At 36.1% G+C, this 20,184-nt stretch overlaps 1 protein-coding gene and 1 long non-coding RNA gene across 2 annotated transcripts in view; one reads left to right on the top strand and one right to left on the bottom strand.

Annotated features, from left to right (window-relative positions):
• Window positions 1–20,184, bottom strand: part of LOC127793889 (uncharacterized) — a 29,124-nt gene that overhangs the window by 5,105 nt on the left and 3,835 nt on the right. The window contains exons 8-17 of the mRNA XM_052324668.1: window positions 11,270–11,391; window positions 11,067–11,158; window positions 10,598–10,844; window positions 10,442–10,505; window positions 9,841–9,989; window positions 9,678–9,748; window positions 9,413–9,586; window positions 7,446–7,517; window positions 779–880; window positions 612–701 (exon numbers count right to left, since the gene is read on the bottom strand). Of these exons, the coding sequence (XP_052180628.1) occupies window positions 612–701; window positions 779–880; window positions 7,446–7,517; window positions 9,413–9,586; window positions 9,678–9,748; window positions 9,841–9,989; window positions 10,442–10,505; window positions 10,598–10,844; window positions 11,067–11,158; window positions 11,270–11,391 (1,183 nt within the window). The remainder of the gene's footprint in view (window positions 1–611; window positions 702–778; window positions 881–7,445; window positions 7,518–9,412; window positions 9,587–9,677; window positions 9,749–9,840; window positions 9,990–10,441; window positions 10,506–10,597; window positions 10,845–11,066; window positions 11,159–11,269; window positions 11,392–20,184) is intronic.
• On the top strand, window positions 2,228–3,743 carry LOC127793891 (uncharacterized). Its single transcript, XR_008021501.1, has 3 exons — window positions 2,228–2,263; window positions 2,662–2,912; window positions 3,656–3,743. It is a non-coding gene; the product is annotated as an uncharacterized LOC127793891 (long non-coding RNA).

Below are 20,184 nucleotides of genomic sequence, written 5' to 3'. Positions count from 1 at the left end.
AATGATGAAACTTCTGTTAAAAAAATAGCATGACAACAATGTCAACAATATCTCAAAATTTCAACAGCCAATAAGTTAAAAAATTGGAAGGCGGAGAACTATGAAATGGCATCATTAATTATGTTGCTATTACTGCTACTATTCACATAAACATTATTACTTCTAATATTATTTCATTCTCTGTACATTATATATATGCAATAAAATGTAGATATAACAAAACATTTGGGAAAACTAAATTTCTAGTACCACTAGTTAATCATTTCTTTAACAATTTCCGGGCTGCTGTTTTTGATTAGTGGCCTCAGAATTCATGACATATAATTTTGGGTTGATCTTGGTCTACAACCCCAAACAAGTCCTACAAAGCTCTTGTTGATTTTGAAACCACGGATGCATCAATGAATGGGCAACCAAAATTAAGTAAAGTGTTTAGTATAAGATAACAGTTTCAAGCAGTCAATGGTTCAGAACAGAACTAGGAATTCAAATACTTTGTTAAGAAAAAAAAAAAAAACCATTACAAGAACGGTTATAAAATTAATCTGACAATGTCACACAGGAATATTGCATAACACAATCATGAGCATAGTTAAATAAGAATTACTCACAGTGCGCAGGTAATTCAGATTTCCCTTCATTTTAAGGGTCTCGGCATCTCTATCCAATTGATGCTTCCAGCTTACAAGAAGTGCCTCATCCTGCAACAGTAGTACCTACTGTTATAGAATGTAGAAAGTGAAGATAAAGCAACCAGTCCGTAACAACAAGGGCACACCTGAGGCATGTGAATGGCCACTTTATTAGGGAAAAGTTTTGTCAAGAGTTTTGTTGCCTTGGGAACCTCTTTCCCTCTCTCATGCAATCTCCCAAAACTATCCTGAGAAAATCAACATACAGTACCATTAAGTCCCTGAAAACGGATAGCTAAAACAACATGGAAACGGTATGGTCAAACATAAGGAATGCCTTACCCAAATTCTCAGATCAACAGAAAAGTCAAACCAGAGAATATATATCCAGAAACACCCCCCCCCCCCCCAATAAAAAAAACCTTCTAGATTCAACATATAATAGATAATCATTTATAGAGAAACTTCAATTAAACATCACCAAAAACAACTGCAGAAAAATTGAATATGATCATCTTGAGGAATACAAGTAATACATTATGTTCCTCTTCTATACAAGCTCTTTTTACTCAATCATAGTCAATCTTTTTGCTACATGAAAATCACATACACTTCCTCACTGATGTTTCATGTCATGTAGACCTGAAGAGATCGCATAATATTCTCTGTATAGTGATATTGATTAGCAGTTGTTGAGTAAGCTAATTTCTACAATGGTTGTTCTTTGGCTCATGAATGTGGAGCAAGCGACTTTCTATAACAGTTCTTGGGGTATACCGTCTACAATGTTTTAGAGTTTGTTCTAGGGTCAGAAGGTTCAGGGAGGCATGGTTGCATGCATACATGCATATCACCAGCTGCATTTGTAGGGAATAGAATAATTGGGCTTTTAAAGATATTGATTTAAGACTTAATTATAGGCTTAAATACGTTTTATTGACCATGCTCATTTTTTATTGTCAAGAGGCTTTTGTGGATGCCATTTAAGCTTTCATACCTTTTATAGGATCCTAAGGTGAATTTGATTGGCCAAATTTTCCATGGAAAATGGCCATTTTGCACCCAAATTCCAGCTTTTTAGGTGTTTGATTGGCCAAATTTTCTAGGCAAAATATTTTCTCACTTTTGGTCACGTGATCAGATTTTCCACGAAATGTTGTGTGCAGACTGGGGGGGTCATGTTTTACAATTTGTTCTAGGGTCAGAAGGTTCAGGGAGGCATGGTTGCATGCATACATGCATATCACCAGCTGCATTTGTAGGGAATAGAATAATTAGGCTTTTAAAGATATTGATTTAAGACTTAACTATAGGCTTAAATATGTTTTATTGACCATGCTCATTTTTTATTGTCAAGATGCTTTTGTGGATGCCATTTAAGCTTTCATACCTTTTATAGGATCCTAGGGTGCATTTGATTGGCCAAATTTTCCATGGAAAATGGCCATTTTCCACCCAAATTCCATCTTTTTAGGTGTTTGATTGGGCAAATTTTTTAGGCAAAATATTTTCTCACTTTTGGCCACGTGATCAGATTTTCCACAAAATGTTGTGCGTGGACGCGGGGGGGGGGGGGGGGGGGGTTCATGTTTTACAGTTTGTTCTAGGGTCAGAAGGTTCAGGGAGGCATGGTTGCATGCATACATGCATATCACCAGCTGCATTTGTAGGGAATAGAATAATTGGGCTTTTAAGATATTGATTTAAGACTTAATTATAGGCTTAAATACGTTTTATTGACCATGCTCATTTTTTATTGTCAAGAGGCTTTTGTGGATGCCATTTAGCTTTCATACCTTTTATAGGATCCTAGGGTGCATTTGATTGGCCAAATTTTCCATGGAAAATGGCCAGTTTCCACCCAAATTCCATCTTTTTAGGTGTTTGATGGGCCAAATTTTCTAGGCAAAATATTTTCTCACTTTTGGTCATCTGATCAGATTTTCCACGAAATGTTGTGCCGGAGGGGGGGGGGGGGGGGGGCATGTTTTAGAGTTTGTTCTAGGGTCAGAAGGTTCAGGAAGGCAAGGTTGCATGCATTCATGCATATCACTAGCTACATTTGTAGGGAATAGAATAATTGGGCTATTAAAGATATTGATTTAAGACTTAATTATAGGCTTAAATATGTTTTATTGACCATGCTCATTTTTTATTGTCAAGAGGCTTTTGTGGATGCCATTTAAGCTTTCATACCTTTTATAGGATCCTAGGGTGCATTTGATTGGCCAAATTTTCCATGGAAAATGGCCATTTTGCACCCAAATTCCATCTTTTTAGGTGTTTGATTGGCCAAATTTTCTAGGGAAAATATTTTCTCACTTTTGGTCACATGATCAGATTTTCCACGAAATATTGTGCGCAGGCAGGGAGGTCACGTTTTACAATTTGTTCTAGGCTCAGAAGGTTCAGGGAGGCATGGTTGCATGCATACATGCATATCACCAGCTGCATTTGTAGGGAATTGAATAATTAGGCTTTTAAAGATATTGATTTAAGACTTAATTATAGGCTTAAATATGTTTTATTGACCATGCTCATTTTTTATTGTCAAGAGGCTTTTGTGGATGCCATTTAGCTTTCATACCTTTTATAGGATCCTAGGGTGCATTTGATTGGCCAAATTTTTCATGGAAAATGGCCATTTTCCACTCAAATTCCAGCTTTCTAGGTGTTTGATTGGCCAAATTTTCTAGGCAAAATATTTTCACTTTTGGTCCCGTGATCAGATTTTCCACGAAATGTTATGCCCGGGGGGGGGCATGTTTTACAGTTTGTTCTAGGGAGGCATGGTTGCATGCATACATGCATATCACCAGCTGCATTTGTAGGGAATAGAATAATTGGGCTTTTAAAGAAATTGATTTAAGACTTAGTTATAGGCTTAAATATGTTTTATTGACCATGCTCATTTTTTATTGTCAAGAGGCTTTTGTGGATGCCATTTAAGCTTTCATACCTTTTATAGGATCCTAGGGTGCATTTGATTGGCCAAATTTTCCACCCAAATTCCAGCTTTTTAGGTGTTTGATTGGCCAAATTTTCTAGGCAAAATATTTTCTCACTTTTGGTCACGTGATCAGATTTTCCACGAAATGTTGTGCGCAGACGGGGGTGTCATGTTTTACAGTTTGTTCTAGGGTCAGAAGGTTCAGGGAGGCATGGTTGCATGCATACATGCATATCACTAGCTGCATTTGTAGGGAATAGAATAATTGGGCTTCTAAAGATATTGATTTAAGACTTAATTATAGGCTTAAATATGTTTTATTGACCATGCTCATTTTTGGTTGTCAAGAGGCTTTTGTGGATGCCATTTAGCTTTCATACCTTTTATAGGATCCTAGGGTGAATTTGATTAGCCAAAATTTCCATGAAAAATGGCTATTTTCCATCCAAATTCCAGCTTTTTAGGTGTTTGATTGGCCAAATTTTCTAGGAAATTTTTTTTCACTTTTGGTCACGTGATCAAATTTTCCATAAAATGTTGTGTAAGGAGGGGGGGTAGATTGGATTTTCCAAGGAAGTTTGCACGCTGCCCACCGCGTTCTCTATCAAGCTCGTCTCCAGCCAGTTCCTCCACAACGCTTTCATATCATCCTCCACGATAGGTAGGGTTTCTTCGCTGATGTCCGCCATCGGCCCTTCCCCTTTGTCTTCATCACTGTCTTTGCTGAATCTAAGTTCCGATTTTGAGTTCCCCTTCATCTTTGTCCACAGTAAGGTTTTCGATGACCTCCTTTTCTGGTTTCCGTCAATTCCAAGTTCCCCTTCGTTTTCTGTTATTAAGCCATATGAAGGTTACCACAATAAGGTTTGGAGTTCCCCTTCGATTTGTTCTAGTTTCTGAGTTCCCCTTCGATTTGTTCTGTCGATTCTGATTTGCCCTTCGATTTTTTTGTATTTCATCTTTGGTTTGTGTTATTATGGGTTTGTTTGCTGGAACCTTCATTGCTTGTGCATTCTGCGTGCAAACCCTCAAAATAGTTCCCCTTCGATTTGCTTGTGCATGCTACGTGGGAATAGTGGGAATTTCCCACGATGGAATTCCATCGTAGGAAATTTGCATGTTGGGATTTCATCGTGTGGGCCACATCAAATTTCAAGTTTAAAAAGATACAATTTTCATGGAAAATAATGGCTATCAAACAACAAAAGTCGAAAAAATTGACTATTTCCATAAAAAATAATGGCAATCAAAACATCAAAAGATGGAAAAGTACAACAATTTCTAGATTGAAAATTAAAACACATTTAATTGACATTTTCCCTAGAATTTAATTCTGGGCAATTCAATTGCCTAAAAAATATTTTCTTTCCATCCTTGCAATCAAACGCACCCAGTGTTGGCATTTTGCGTAAATAGTACTAGTCTTAATGACTTATTAAGAAAGATTCTAATTAAAACACAAATCACACCTCATTAGCCAAGCTTGGTAGGCATATGTTAGAGAATAAACACGGGAAATAGCATATGGACTGAAACTTTAAGGACATAACTGCAAAAATAAGAAATTCTTAGAAATAAAGCTAACACCTATAGATTCCATCGTCCAGAAGGGAATTATAAGCAGCAAAAGTGTTATTAAGAAAAGAGCTTAAAAGATATTGGGAGGTGGTTGTCCGACTGACATGTGGAACGTGTTTGGTGAGCTGGTTTTCCAACAAAATTTTCCAGAAAATTCAGCTAAAAACACCCTAGTTTTTAGGAAACAAAAATGTGTTTTCATTATTTCCAAAACTTGTTCTTGTAGAAAAACAAAAATTGCATGGAAAACTAATGAAGTGGGGATTATTATGGATAAGACATTAAAGGATGGGGAGGTGGGTGTGAATAAAATAGATGAGGATATTGCATTTAAAGTTGTTCCAAGGAGAAATAACTATGAACATAGTTAATACATATGCACCTGCAAGTTGGATTAGGGAAGGAGATAAAGGCAAAATTTTGCAAAGATTTAGGAGGGTTGATACAAAATAAACCTTGAGGAGAGAAAATCATTATAGGAGGTGACTCAAATGGTCATGTGGGTAGAGAAGAGAATGGGTATAAAGATGTACATAGAGGTTATAGCTTTGGGGAAATAAATAATGAGGATAAAGCTATATTGGAGTTTGTCACAGCATAAGAGCTCACCATGGCCAAAACTAACTTTAGAAAACAAGATGACCACTTGATAACATATAAAAGTTGGCATATCAACCACTCAAATAGACTACTTTCTTATGAGACGAGGACCGCTTATGTTGTAAGGATTGTAAGTTACACTCGAGCACAGGCTTTTGGTCCTTATTGTCCATATCAAAAAATAAGAGAGAAAATTTCAGAAAACAAAGCCCAACACAAGAACTAGATGGTGGGATTTAAACGGTGAAAAACAAATCATTTCCAGGGGGGGGGGGGGGGGGGGGGGTAGAAGAAATTGTATTGTAGAAGTAGAATTGACTTAAGGTGACGATCCTGTTGCACGAAACACTCTTAATAATCATGAGTGGCAAGATGATAAGAAAGATTAAATGTGAGACTTACTAGAGGTAGATGTGATTGATTAATGGAATAATCTTACATCTCTAGGTGAGCTAGTGGAAAATTTTAAATAAGTGAAGTTTATTAATTGATAACTAAAAAGCAATGAGTTAATGAAACAGATTTACTTTCACCAAGTTCAATAATTTAATTATTAGTAGCACCCCAAGAGAGTGGTGCATTACAACTTCTATTGAAGATAAGATGCAGGAGACAAAGATTGTTTGGTCAAGTGAGAAGACAACCAATAGAGGCTCCTACGAGAAGAATGGATAGATTGAACAAGTAGCTACTAGAAGAGGTAAAGGAAGATCAAAAAGAAACTTGGTGAGAGACACTTTGGTTTGACATTAAGTATATGGGCTTTACAGAAGATAAGGCCATGGATAGAAATGAATGGAGAGTTAGAATTCATGTACCGACCTCACATAATGAGATAAAGACTTGGTATGTTGTAAACATATAATAAATTGCATTTCCCAACCAAAAGGACATCTAAAGACCATAAACCTTCCAACCCAAATCAATATTAGTTCAGCAATCTCATTATCAGCAACTAAACAATGACAACTATAATTGAAACAAATAATGATTCTTTAGTGAGTAAAGAATATATATATAAAAGGTGTCAAGAGGGTACCACCCTTGTGTAAATAAGAGGATAAAACATGTAATCTTGATACATTAAAATTGGTAATTAAAGAAATCATGATATTTCATAATCATAAGATGATAGAAGGTATTCATATGAACCAGGAGTGCATTTTTGTAATCAGAGATGGATATCTCAAACTCCAGCATCAGATATCTAGGAAGTCTAAGGAACAAAATTAATGTCCATTGCAAAGAAAACTTACCAGTTTGATATTTGGTATCTTTTACAGGTAAATTCATTCATTATCAAAATGCATCCAGGGTACTTCCCCCATGTAAACATTCCTTCCCATCAACATGAGATACCAGCATGCGAGGATATCTCATTCATGTAAGAATATCGTATTCATTATCGAACAGTACACGGCATGAACAGAAGTTAAGTAAAATTTGACTGGGTTCCCAACATTGCTTCACTTTAATGACAGCTTAAGATGAAATAAAGGAGGTGATTGCAATAAGAAGAAAACACCCAGGATACTTGTTAAAAGGGAAAAGGAAGAAAATGTGCAAATGGTAACGATAATAATCCCAAACAGGACTTTAACATGAAAAAATTAGAAAGTAAAGCAGTTGCTATTATAAGAGAGAACAAGTACAGGGAAAGCCAAGTCCAAAAATGCAAGCATTACCGGAAAAGCCAAGTCAAGGAGAGCAGTTTGGTTGCTGCCAAATTTGGTGAAAAGCAAGCCACCAGGGTGTGACTGCAAAAGAAGTAAATGGAATTCAATTAAGGAAATAGATAAGTTACTGTCTTGTTCGCCCAGGAAAACAAAGGTATGAGTCTCTTCTAGGAGAGGCTAAAAGTAAAAAAATAATTCAATTTAGACCCTCAAAAGTCAATGGATTCTGGAGGCTTGCATCACACCAGCTCACCACCTCTCTTATCTGACTTAGGAAAAAAGTGCAAAAGAAAGACAATTTTTCATTAAATTATTACCTCTAGAACCAGAAAGGTGATAACTTTGGAAATGAAAAAAGAAAACACCATTGGCATGATTTCTTCTCTGATAAATTGACCATCTAACATCATTAAATCTAGCAGATAAATACCTCAACACTATTTTCTTAAAATCAGACATTTAATTGGTGGGCGACAACACATGGAATTCCCCAGACACTAAAGAGTCTCTGTTCTTTCCTTTTTTCTTTTTAATTTGATGGAGGGGGAGAAATATATATAACTTCATTATGTCCAAGTCCAATTTCATTATGTCGTTTCTTAATGAAACCTACTTTGGGTTTCTTCCACAAGAAAAGTTGGGCAAAACTATTCCAGTAAGCACTTCTTCCCAACCCACTGCAATTTTGTTTGCTTTGGAAATGTAATTTAAATGCAAACCACCTAGAGGGAATTCGCAGAGGCTCCATTCAATTCCTTTTTCTTTTTTTTGGTTATGATGGATGGATAGAGATATGTATAATTTGGCCAAATATATATTTTTGCACCTGTACTTACACATTTTTTTCATTTAGGCACTCAAACTTTTTTTTATTTTAATTACACTGCTGAACTATACAATTTCGAATCAATTTAACCCTTGTACTTTGACCTTTTTTCATGTAAACATCCGAACTTTTCGTTGTTTCGATTATACCCTGAACTATGCATTTTCGAGTCAATTTAACCCCTTCAGAAGAGTAATATTATGTGTGATTGGTGTATCTAACACTTGTATTGATTAAACAAGCAACAAAATACACAAGTGTTACATTAAATGTCACTTTAAAGTGTCCAAATATCATTTTTTTTATAAATCATTGTTTTAAATATGTTTAGCAAACTTATAAATTAAATAAATAATTATATAATACTTTTTTCAGATATAATTAAATAATTAAGCATTAAAATACCAACATAAAATTACAGAAAATTTAAAAAATATATTATTTGGACACTTTAAAGTGACATTTAATGTAACATTTCTGATTTGTGCATTTTGTTGCATGTCTAAACAATACAAGTGCTAGATACACCAATCACATAAAATATTACTCCTGAGAAAGGGTTAAATTGACTCAAAAATGCATAGTTCAGAGTGTAATTGAAACAATGAAAAGTTCGAGTGTCTACATGAAAAAAGCTCATAGTACATGGGTAAAATTGACTCGAAATTGTATAATTAGGGAGTGTAATTGAAACAATGAAAAATTCGAGTGTCCAAATAAAAAAAACATGCAAGTACAACTAATATAATTCCATTAAGTCCCATATCCCTATTTATCTTCTTCATTAAAACTAATTTGGATTTCTTCTCCCACAACATTAAGAAAAGTTGGGCAATTATTCCAATAAGCACTTCTACCCAACCATTGCAACTTTTGTTTTATTTGGAAATCTACTTCCATGCAAACCATTTAGATCTGATTCTAAAAAGAAAATTTTATGATTTACCACCATTGACCTTTGCTTGTGTCAAAGTCATAAACGCCAACATGCAAAATATTATGTGCACTTTAAAGCTTGACTCCCAGGTCTGTGCATACTGCATACTTTTATGATTTTATAAACTCACAAGTTCGAAACCTACTAGTAAATGAATTGAAGACCAAAGAACATAATACAATTGGAAACTTCTGGAGATCAGACAATATTAACCTTTTCTTTGCGGTTGTCAGTCTGAGTGTGCGAACCAATGACGATGATGTTATCAGAAAGATTCTCAAGCTTGCTTTTAAATGTTGAGTACGATTCTGGGTTTCCAACAATAGATTTCTCAGGATCTTTCATAAACAAAATGAAAGGAGAATTTCTGCTTTCACAATGTACAGCCTGAAAGAAGGAAAGAAAAGTATTAGCTGATAAATTGGTGAAAATGCATAACACCGACAAAAGACGCCAACTATTTGGGTGAAAAAAGCACCTCGAATAATGTATTAATGAGTAACTTGTCAAGATCTTCCACCCCCGTAGATTCTAAACGAAGATCATTAACTAAAGAAACAAAGAAATTATGAGACAAAAAAGAAATAAAAGAATTCCAAGGACCCAAGTATATGGAAATTAATAGCAAGCTATGCCATTACCATTGCAAAAGAACCCATGACATGCCTCACACAGACCTCCAAGATCAACCCCATCAGGTATGGGTTTATCAAATCTTACACCAATTTTTGATGTAGGATTATCTTCAAATGGTAGTAGAACCTTCCCACGAAATCCATATGTTGGTCCCCTATAAATTTACAAGTAAACAATAACAAGATTAGTTAGCAAAAAACAAGAAGAAGAAGATCAATGTATATTTCATATTACACCTGAAATATAATAGAGATTGGTAAAATGGTGATAAATAAAGGTCTATCACAATTATAAGTAAATTGCATCAATTATAAGTAAATTGCATCAATTATAAGTAAATTGCATCAGTTTCTTTTCTTTTTCTTTTTGTTTTAGGCTTTAGGCAAGGACAGAGAGAAAATTAAAAAATTGAACAGAAAGGGAAGAATGATGAAGAAACTGACATGAGGAAAGAAGACTTTTAGCATGCTCTAAATTATTTTACTTGAGAGGAGTATAGGCTATCAAAAACAAAAGAGCCTCTGATTTAAGTTTAATTTATAAGGCAAGCTCACACACACAAAAGGAAGACAGAAAACAGATAAAAGAGGTCATATAAAACTATACCTCGAAGGTGGCGATGTTGAATATAAGCTGCCAGAAGTAGCACCGATAAATCTTACTTTGTCGCCTAAAAGTTTTACAATTGAAACCGAATTAAAAATTCTTGAGTTGATATCAAGACAAAACAGTAGTTATGACATAACACCAGAAGCAACATACCTGCTTTAAACAAAGGAGATTTAGATGTTCCAGAAGAAGAGGGTACACCATCATTCTCCATTTTTGGTTGTGACTCATGCCCACAAGGAGAAGGAACATTGGAAGAGCTAGGTGTATCTGATTCAGTTGCTGCCGGTCCCATGCCCATAGCACTGTCAGTGACTCCAGCACTTCGCTTGTTTATATTGAAGGGTTTTTCTGTAGTACATCCCTCCTTCAGTAGCTCTGCTTCCTTTGCGGATAAACCCTGCAATAATGCATGGACAATGACAGAGTTGCTCACTAATCTTTATTTTTTCCTGGCTGGCAGGTGAACAGAACCATGACAATGAAGACTGATACCTGAACAAGCTAACACTAGAACCAAAACAAGCAATCACAAGTAATGATTCACCATATGCCATGATGCTAAATTTATAAAAAGATAAAGTTATTATATCAGATTCAGTTCTGGAGGTTTTAATCTTACACCCAAAAACGAATGGCAATCAAAAATAAGCAATTTAGCCCCGAAGAATCTTGCTAGTGCCTTTGCTAGCATCTCTTGATATATCTCTGACCCTGCCAAGAAAACAATTATTAGAACTGAGCTTAACCTCAGCAAAAGCATTTCTTGAAGTGAAGAATTTTTCAACCACCAAATAAATATCAGAACTAAATGTAGTCACAAACCTGCTGGACCAGAAAGCAAAATCCTTGGGTTCACTGTAGGAAGTTCAGAAGTATATTTAACTTGTTCTTTGTGTTTCAAGTGTATATATGCAGCTGAGATTAACACATTTTTTGTGTTTTCACTGCAAGAGAAGAGATGGAAATGAAATGGAATAAAATGTGTTAATATTGTCCAATTCAAGATTAAAAATAATGAATGCAAACATTCAGCAGTCAAACAAATGAAATTGACAATTGCATGCGTTCATAAAAGAAAGAAAGCAAACACCAAGAACAATAATCAACAAAATATCATATTCGATAGGTAAAAGACAAATAAACAACTGATAAAACTTAAAAGGATAAAATGTGTTGCAAAAACCAGAAACAAAAAAAAAAAAAACATAGGCAGCCACAAAAGCATATCTTAGCCAGGTGCCAGACAACAGAGTACCAGTCTTTCTCCACATACCCAATGTGCTATTCCATAATACTAAATCATCCCTAGTCTGTTCATACTCCTCTCTCACTTACGTGAAGCTTTTAGCCAAGAAAAAAACAAAGCTTGGCAACTTTACTAATTTTGCTTGAGCTTGAAGCTTATTAATCACCATCACCTCCAACAGAGGATTTTGTCTCATCTACCTCCACTTGAATAGGAGACTTATGATTAACCAACCTAAGCCCAATAGAATTGCAAACCAATGACATGCCGTTGTCTTCTTAAAAAGGGTTGCATAGGCCCAGAAACAACTGGCATGACTAAAGCCAAAATTCAGTTGGACCCTGCAGCTATAAGCCTATACCGCACCTACACTTTACCATCTTCGCCTGAGTATGAGGCTTGCTTTTCACCATTTTATCCAACATTAGATTGTCTCCATCTTCTCTTTAATAGGAGAAATATGATCAAACAACCTCAGCCCAATAAAAAAGGAAACCAAGAACATTAAGCTGTCTTCTCAAAAAGGGTCACACATGGCACCCCTCCAGCCATAACTTGGATGGGCCCCACATACACTTTACTAAGTAGCTTGAGTTTGAGGCTTACTCATCTCATTGCCTCCAAAGCTAGATTTTGTCTCCTCTTACCTCCACTTTAATAGAAAATGTACTATTAGCTAACATAGGCCCAATACAATAAGAAACCAAGAATGTGCAACCATCTTCTTAAAAAGGGTTGGCTATACCCAAAAACACAGGGCACACCTCCAGCCAAAACTAGGTTGGGCCACCTACCTGTACCCCATATACACTTTGTTAACATTGCTTGAGCTAGAGGCTTACTCATCAATATTGACTCCAAGGCTGGATTTTGTCCCCTATACCTCCACTTTAATAGGGCTTTATGACTAACCAACTTAGCCCAATAGAATTAGAAACAAAGAATATGCCGCCATCTTCTTAAAAAGGCTTGGCTAAGCACAGAAGTCAGAACCACAGGGCATGCCTCCAGAAAAACTAGGTTCGGCCCCCTAGCTATACACCACATACACACTACAAATTTTGCTCGAGCTTGAGGTTAACTCATCTACATTGCACTCTACCACTGCTTTATTTGACATTTATATTAAGCAAACTCAACCCAATAAAATAGGAAACCAAGAATATGGAGTAGAATGGGTTGGCTAGGACTGGAAACACACAGCACCCTCCAGCCATACCCCATATACCCATCACCATTGCCTCCAACCTATAAAGCAAAAACACTCCCCCCCAGGGACTATTGTATGGGTGCTGCTGGCATGTCAAAGCACTTTGACATGCTAGTGTTTAAAAAAGCGCGCTTTAAGAGTAAAGTATGAAAGTGCTGCATGCTTGGGGCTTTTCTTGTGTGAAGCTCAGCAGCTTTAGCTGAGCACACTTAAGATGCACTTTTACTTGAGATCCGAAGCACTTGGTTATTTTTTTTATCAAGCAATATGAATGGATGGATTTGTTTAAATTTTGCAATAGTTTGGTTCCTTGTATGGAATCCTTACACCAAAAAAAGCTATTATCAAATCTTAGAAAGATCTAAATAAAATCATATATACATTTGCTTAAAAGAATGAAGACTCAATGCCATTTGCCAAGCAAAAAATATTGAAGGAAACATGTAATTAGGTGTAAATTATGGGTTACTAATTTATTCCTAATTGTTGTAAATTAGGGATTGATTATTGATTCCAAATTGCCCTAAATTAGGGATTGATTGATTGGGAATTGCTGTAAATTAAGGGTTAATTAATTGAGGATTGTTTTAAATTAGGGACAATTGTTTTCCTTATTCTTCTATGATCCTCTGTATAAACCATGTTAAAATAGAAAGGGTTTGGTTGCTAACTTTTGTCAACAAAAAAAAACTCAACAAAATTGATGACAAAAAATTAAAAAAGAAGCCTTAGTATCTTCAAATTCTTTCAACTGAGAGTTCGGACCAATTTGTCTTCCAAGTTCCATCAGGACAAGCAACTAACCAGATTGCATCCTTTTATATATCCCATATGTGTTTTTGCTATGGTTACATGGATCTATAAACTAGTATAAAATATAAATAAAACATGGTATCTTATCTTCTGTTAAATTTGCCACCCTCATTATTATTTAGTTTGTTTTTTAATTATTTCTTTTTTTAAAAGTTCATATTTTTTATGCTTATAAAAGTTTATAGTCTTTATTTTATTTTTATGCGCTTCATTTTGCTTAAGCATGCACTTCGCTTTGCGCTTAAGCTTCCTAGGCCTTCTACACTTAAGTGTGCTTAGCGCTTTTCAAAACATTACACACACCAACACGGCTCCACTACATGGAAGACACGCCCACATGGAGTGCCGGACACTTTATTAGTTTATTAGACTTTTCATTTAGGCTCACTCATCACCATTGCCTCCAATGCTGGATTTTGTTTCCTCTAACTCTGCATGAATATGACATTATGATTAATTAACCTTAAATAGGAAACAGAGAATACATAACCATCTTCTTAAAAGGGGATGTCTAGGCGTTAGAACACAAGACATGCCTCCATCCAAAACTAGGTTGGTCCCATAGCAATACCACATATACACTTTACTAACTTCGCATGAGCTTTAGACTTACTCATCACAATTGTCCATGGTTACTAGGAGCATGGTATGCTTTCGGTTGTGGTACAGGAACAAGTGCAACGTTATGCTAATTTGTGGTATGGAGAAGGTAGTCTAAATTTCTTCTTTATTTTGGGTTGTGGTACATTTTATAGTTCTTCTCGAGTCAAAATTGTTTGGATTGATACTTTGCTCTTATAGAAGTTGATTTATTTTATTTTGTTTTGACTTATTTTCTATGTTCTTATACAACTAATCAAATGAAGAATCCTAACCAAACTTTTAGGATTTGCATTAGTTAAGCATTCTAATCTCAGGAGAGGGCTTTAGAATACAGTTGGGAATAATTTTGTTTGTTTATATTTTATGTGTTTAAAATGTAACGATAACTAACCCTTTAAAGGTTAATACCGGTAGTCCTTATTATTCCTTTTATTGCATTTTAGTCCTTATTTGTAACCGCCTCTATATCACATAAATAGAGGTGGATAACTTCTCGGAGGGCATTCAGCATTCATTCTTCTATATTTTATCTTGCACGAGCTCTAGAGAATTGAGAGAGCAAAGGCTCGGTCCTTGTATTCTCGAGAGGTGAGGCTATTGTTCATAGCCAGGAGTGTGTGAGAGGGAGTGTTGTATTCTTGATCACTTTCTAGTAGATTCTGTCAAAGGCTTCGGCAGTCTAGATGTAGGGCATTTTATGCCTGAACCAGGATAAGTTCTTGCCTTTTTACTTTTCTATTATTGTTTTGATTTACTCTAATATTTGTTATTCTATTTCTGTTCCTATCGGGTGAGATTTGGCTATGAGAGAGTGGGGTTTCTTGTGTGATAATCAGTCCTAGATTCAACAATTTGGTATCAGAGCATAGGATCACACACAATCACTTTCAAGATTCATCCAAGAACCCTTAAAACAGTCTTAGAAACCTAAGAAAAATGGCACTGTCCGGATCTGCATCTAGATACGATATAGAAAAGTTTAATGGCTCAAATTATTTTTCTTTATGGAAAATAAAGATGCAGGCCCTCCTCAGTAATCTTAGATTAAAGGAGGCACTAAAAGAGGAACCAAGGGATAAAGAGAAAGTAGGGGATGGAGCTAAGACTCTCTCAGAAAAATAGAGAACGGATATAGAGTAGAAAGCTTTTAATACTTTGATTCTCAATTTAGGAGATAGGGTATTAAGGGAAGTATCTAAGATGACTACAGCCTTAGAAATCTGGAAAAAAAAATTGGATAGTCTCTATCTAACAAAAACCTTATCAAGTCGGTTATATCTAAAGACAAAATTATTTAGATTTAGGATGAAAGAAAATCAAAAGTTGCAAGATCATATAGATGAGTTCAATAAACTCTGCCTAGATTTAAAAAACATCAATGTAAAGTATGATGATGAAGATAGGGCATTAGTTTTATTGCACTCTTTGCTTCAGTCATATGAGCACTTTGTTGATATTCTGCAACATGGCAGGGATAAATTGTCTTTAGAAGATGTAATAGGAGCTCTAAATTCAAAAGACTTAAGGTATAATTAGGAAGAAAAATCCTCCAGTGGTGATGTTCTGACTGCTAGATCTAAGAGTTTTAAAAAGGATTCCAAAGGGAAAAGTAAATCTAGATATAAGTCAAGAAATGGGAGGAATCTTGTTAAATGTTGCCATTGCCAAGAAGAAGGGCATTTTAAGAGAAACTATCCAAAGAGAAAGAATGGTTTCAAGGAGAAGAATGTCTCGGATGGTGGAGCATCAGTGTGTGAGTTTGGGTATGTCTATGATAGTTCAAATGCACTAACAGTGTGTGAAAACTCAACGAAGGAAATATTGATTATGGATTCCAGTTGTTCCTTCCACATGACACCCAATAGACACTGGTCTGTAAATTAAGGCAAGGTCCTTCTAGGAAATGATCATGAATATAAGATCTTTGGAATAGGAGATGTAAGGCTTAACATGCATGACAATACCTATAGGACCCTTCAAGCTATAAGACACAACCCGAAATTAAAAAGAAACTTAATCTCTTGGTGAATTAACTAGAAATGGCTATAGTTTTAAGGGAAAGGGAGATACACTTAAGGTATCCAAAGGATCCCTAGTATGCCTGAAGGCCAGCCAGCAAAATGAGATATATGTTCTGCAAGCTGCTGGGTTAAATAGGGAAGCAGCAGTGGCAAGTGATAAGGCAGCCACAATGTCAAGATTGTGGCACCTTAGGATGGCTCATATAAGTGAGTTTGGCCTTAAAGAATGAGCCAAACAAGGGATGTTAAAAGGAAACCAAGTGGCAGGTTTAGATAAGTGTGAATCTTATATATATGGGAAGGCCACTAAAGTAAATCAAAGGGGAAGGAAGATAAAGACCGTTAGGGCTGACAACGGTCTTGGATTCTGCAACAAAGAGTTCACAGACCTATGTAAAGATAGTGGGATAGTCCGACATTTGACTGCCCCAGGAAACCCTAGACAAAATGGCCTTGCTGAAAGGATGAATAGGACACTCCTAGAGAGAGTTAGGTATATGCTATTTCATGCAAACCTATCAAAGGCATTTTGGGGGAAAGTTGTGAACACTGCAACCTATGTCCTAAACAGGTCTCCATCAGTAGCTATTGAGTTTAAGACCCCTTACGAAAAATGGACAATACATAAACCTAGCCTAAAACACCAAAGAGTATTCGGGTGTATTGCATATGCCCATGTAAAACAAGGAAAGCCAGAACCTAGAGCACAAAAATGTATTTTTATAGGATATCTAGCTAGGGTAAAAGGGTATAAGATATGGAGTCTAGAACTTGAAAACCAAAGGATCATAGTTACAAGGGATGTCATTTTTTATGAGAAATCTGTAGCTAAGGGATTGCATGATAATGGTAGTAAGCAGTCGACATCTACAATAGAAAATGTAGATATAGAATGGCAGGAAAATATACCTAGTGCAGAAACATCTGGCTCTCAAAGTCAGGATTTGGATCATCAGGTAGATTTAGAGGAGTCCATAGCTAACCAAGACTTTGACCCTCATGTAGAAAGAAAGGAGGGATCAGATGCAGAAGATGAACCTGACCAGCATAGGCATAATGTTGCTCGGGACAGGCAGAAAAGACCATCCAAACCTCCTAAGAAATATGGTTTTTCAGACCTGGTTTTCTATGCATTTACAAGTGCATCAAAGGTAGCAGGGGAGGAACCCCTAACTTATGAGGAAGCTATAGTCTCAAAGGACTCAAGTAAGTGGATTGAGGCTATGAAATCAGAAATTAACTCATTAAGAAAGAATGAGACTTGGACCTTAGTTGAAAGGCCTAAAGGACAAAGAATAGTGGGCTGTAAATAGCTCTATAAGATAAAAGAAAGAGTTGGGAAGGATTTTAAACCTAGATATAAAGCTAAGCTGGTTGCAAGAGGATTCACACAGGTTGCAGGAGTTGATTATAATGAGGGTTTTTCCCCTGTGGTTAGGCACACCTCAATTAGAATACTCCTTGCAATGACAGCCCACATGGATCTGGTGTTGGAACAAATGGATGTCACGACTACATTTTTACATGGAGAATTAGAGGAAAAGATTCTCATGGAGCAGCCTAAGGGGTTCAATTCTAAAGGAAAAGTAGAGCAAGTTTGTCTTCTTAAGAAATCCCTATATGGACTAAAACAATCCCCACGCCAATGGTATAAAAGATTTGACAGTTTTATGATTGAACATGGATTTGTTAGGAGTTCATATGATTGTTGTGTATACTTTAAGAAAGTATCAAACAGCATATCCTTGTACCTCCTATTGTATGTTGACAATATGTTAATTGCAAGTCAATCAAGGGAGGAAATCTAGCAATTAAAGCTGGACTTAAAGTCAGCATTTGAAATGAAAGACTTAAGAGAAGCAAGGAAGCTATTGGGAATTGAAATTAAGAGGGATAAACAGATAACCCTAGGACTGTCACAAGAAAATTATCTAAGGAAATTATTACAAAGATTTAAAATGGTTGAGGCAAAAGCTGTCAGCACACCATTTGCCCAGCATTTCAAGCTATCAGCAAGTCAATCTCCTATAAATGAGGAAGATAAAGCAGAAATGAGAGAGGTACCATACTCTAGAGCGGTAGGAAGTTTGATGTACAACATGGTTTGTACTCGGCTAGATCTTGCACATGCCATGAGTGTAGTTAGCCGGTTTATGGCAAACCCAGGAAAAGCTCATTGGAGTGTAGTTAGGTGGATGTTCAAGTACCTAAGAGGATCATTAGGCACTGGTTTGATTTATGGTGGAGAAAAAAAGGGAATAGAACTAAAATCCTAGGATACTCCAATGCAGACTATGCAGCGGATCAAGATAGGATAAGATCAACTGCAGGCTATGTCTTTAAGATTTGAGATGCCACACTGAGTTGGAAGGCAAGTTTACAATATGTTAGCCTTATCAACCACAGAGGCAGAATACATTGCCATGGCAGAGGCAATAAAAGAGGCTATGTGGTTAAAGGGGCTTATAGGAGAATTGCTAGGGAGGGAGGTAGATACAACCCTAAAATGTGATAGCTAAAGTGCAATTCACCTAGCAAGAAATCAGGCACACCATGAACGCACAAAACACATTGATGTGCGTTTGCATTTTATTAGGGAGATTCTTGACAAAAAAAAGCTTAAGTTAGAAAAAGTGGCAGGAGAAGAAAATGCAGTGGACATATTCACCAAGGTCGTTCCAACAGCCAAGATGAAGCATTGCATGAAGCTACTCAACATAGCTTGAAGAAGTCTAAGCAATCAAGCTTAGAAGGAAGCCAGAAGATGGAAGAAAGGAAGCAGAACCTGGAAGACTGAAGATTGAAGATTCAACTATGCAAATGGTGGAGAAATTGTTAGGATTTGTATTAGTTAGGCATTCTAATCTCAGAAGAGGGCTTTAGAATACAGTTGGGAATAATTTTGCTTGTTTATATTTTATGTGTTTAAAATGTAACAGTAACTAACCCTTTAAAGGTTAATACCGGTAGTCCTTATTATTCCTTTTATTGCATTTTAGTCCTTATTTGTAACCGCCTCTATATCTTATAAATAGAGGTGAATAGGTTCGTAGGAGGGCATTCAACATTCATTTTTCTGAGAGGGAGTGTTGTACTCTTGATCGCTTTCTAGTGGATTATGTTAAAGGCTTTGGCAGTCTGGATGTAGGGCATTTTATGCCTGAACCAGGATAAGTTCTTGCCTCTTTACTTTTATATTATTGTTTTGATTTACTCTAATATCTATTATTCTATTTATGTTCCTATCGGGTCAGATTTGGCTGTGAGAGAGTGGGGTTTCTTGTGTGATAATCGGTCCTAGATTCAACACAAGCAAAGGTACTTTTGAATATAATTCAAAATGCAATAGAATATACAAGAAAGTGAGGTAGGCAAGCTTACTTTTTTTCTAATTCTTTGAAAATTATTCTGTCTTTAAGTTATGCTTTGGATCCCCATTCTTGGGGATCTAGATCGCATTCCTTGACATCCCGAGACGAAAAAGAATCACGATCCTGAATGCATGATCGGGATCACGGTTCTAGGAAGGTAGGAAGGAACCTAGAAACTATGCAATTGTCTCCAGCACTAAATTTTGTCTCCTTCACCTCTACTTTAACAGTATATATATGATTAACAAAACTCCCACCAATAGAATAGGAAACCAAGAAGATACAACAATCTTATTTAAAAGGATTCGCTAGGCCTAAAAACACGTAATTGGGGCTTGAACTTTAGGCTTACTCATCTCCATTAACTCCAACTTTCAGGCTTTTTGTCCTCTACATCTATAATAGTAGGAGATTTATGATTAACCGACCTTCGACCAATAGAATATGAAACCAATAAAATATGCATCTGGCTT

This window comes from Diospyros lotus, chromosome 2, assembly GCF_014633365.1.
Source record: "Diospyros lotus cultivar Yz01 chromosome 2, ASM1463336v1, whole genome shotgun sequence".
Classification (NCBI taxonomy): domain Eukaryota; kingdom Viridiplantae; phylum Streptophyta; class Magnoliopsida; order Ericales; family Ebenaceae; genus Diospyros; species Diospyros lotus.
This window is presented reverse-complemented; position numbering and strand designations above follow the sequence as displayed.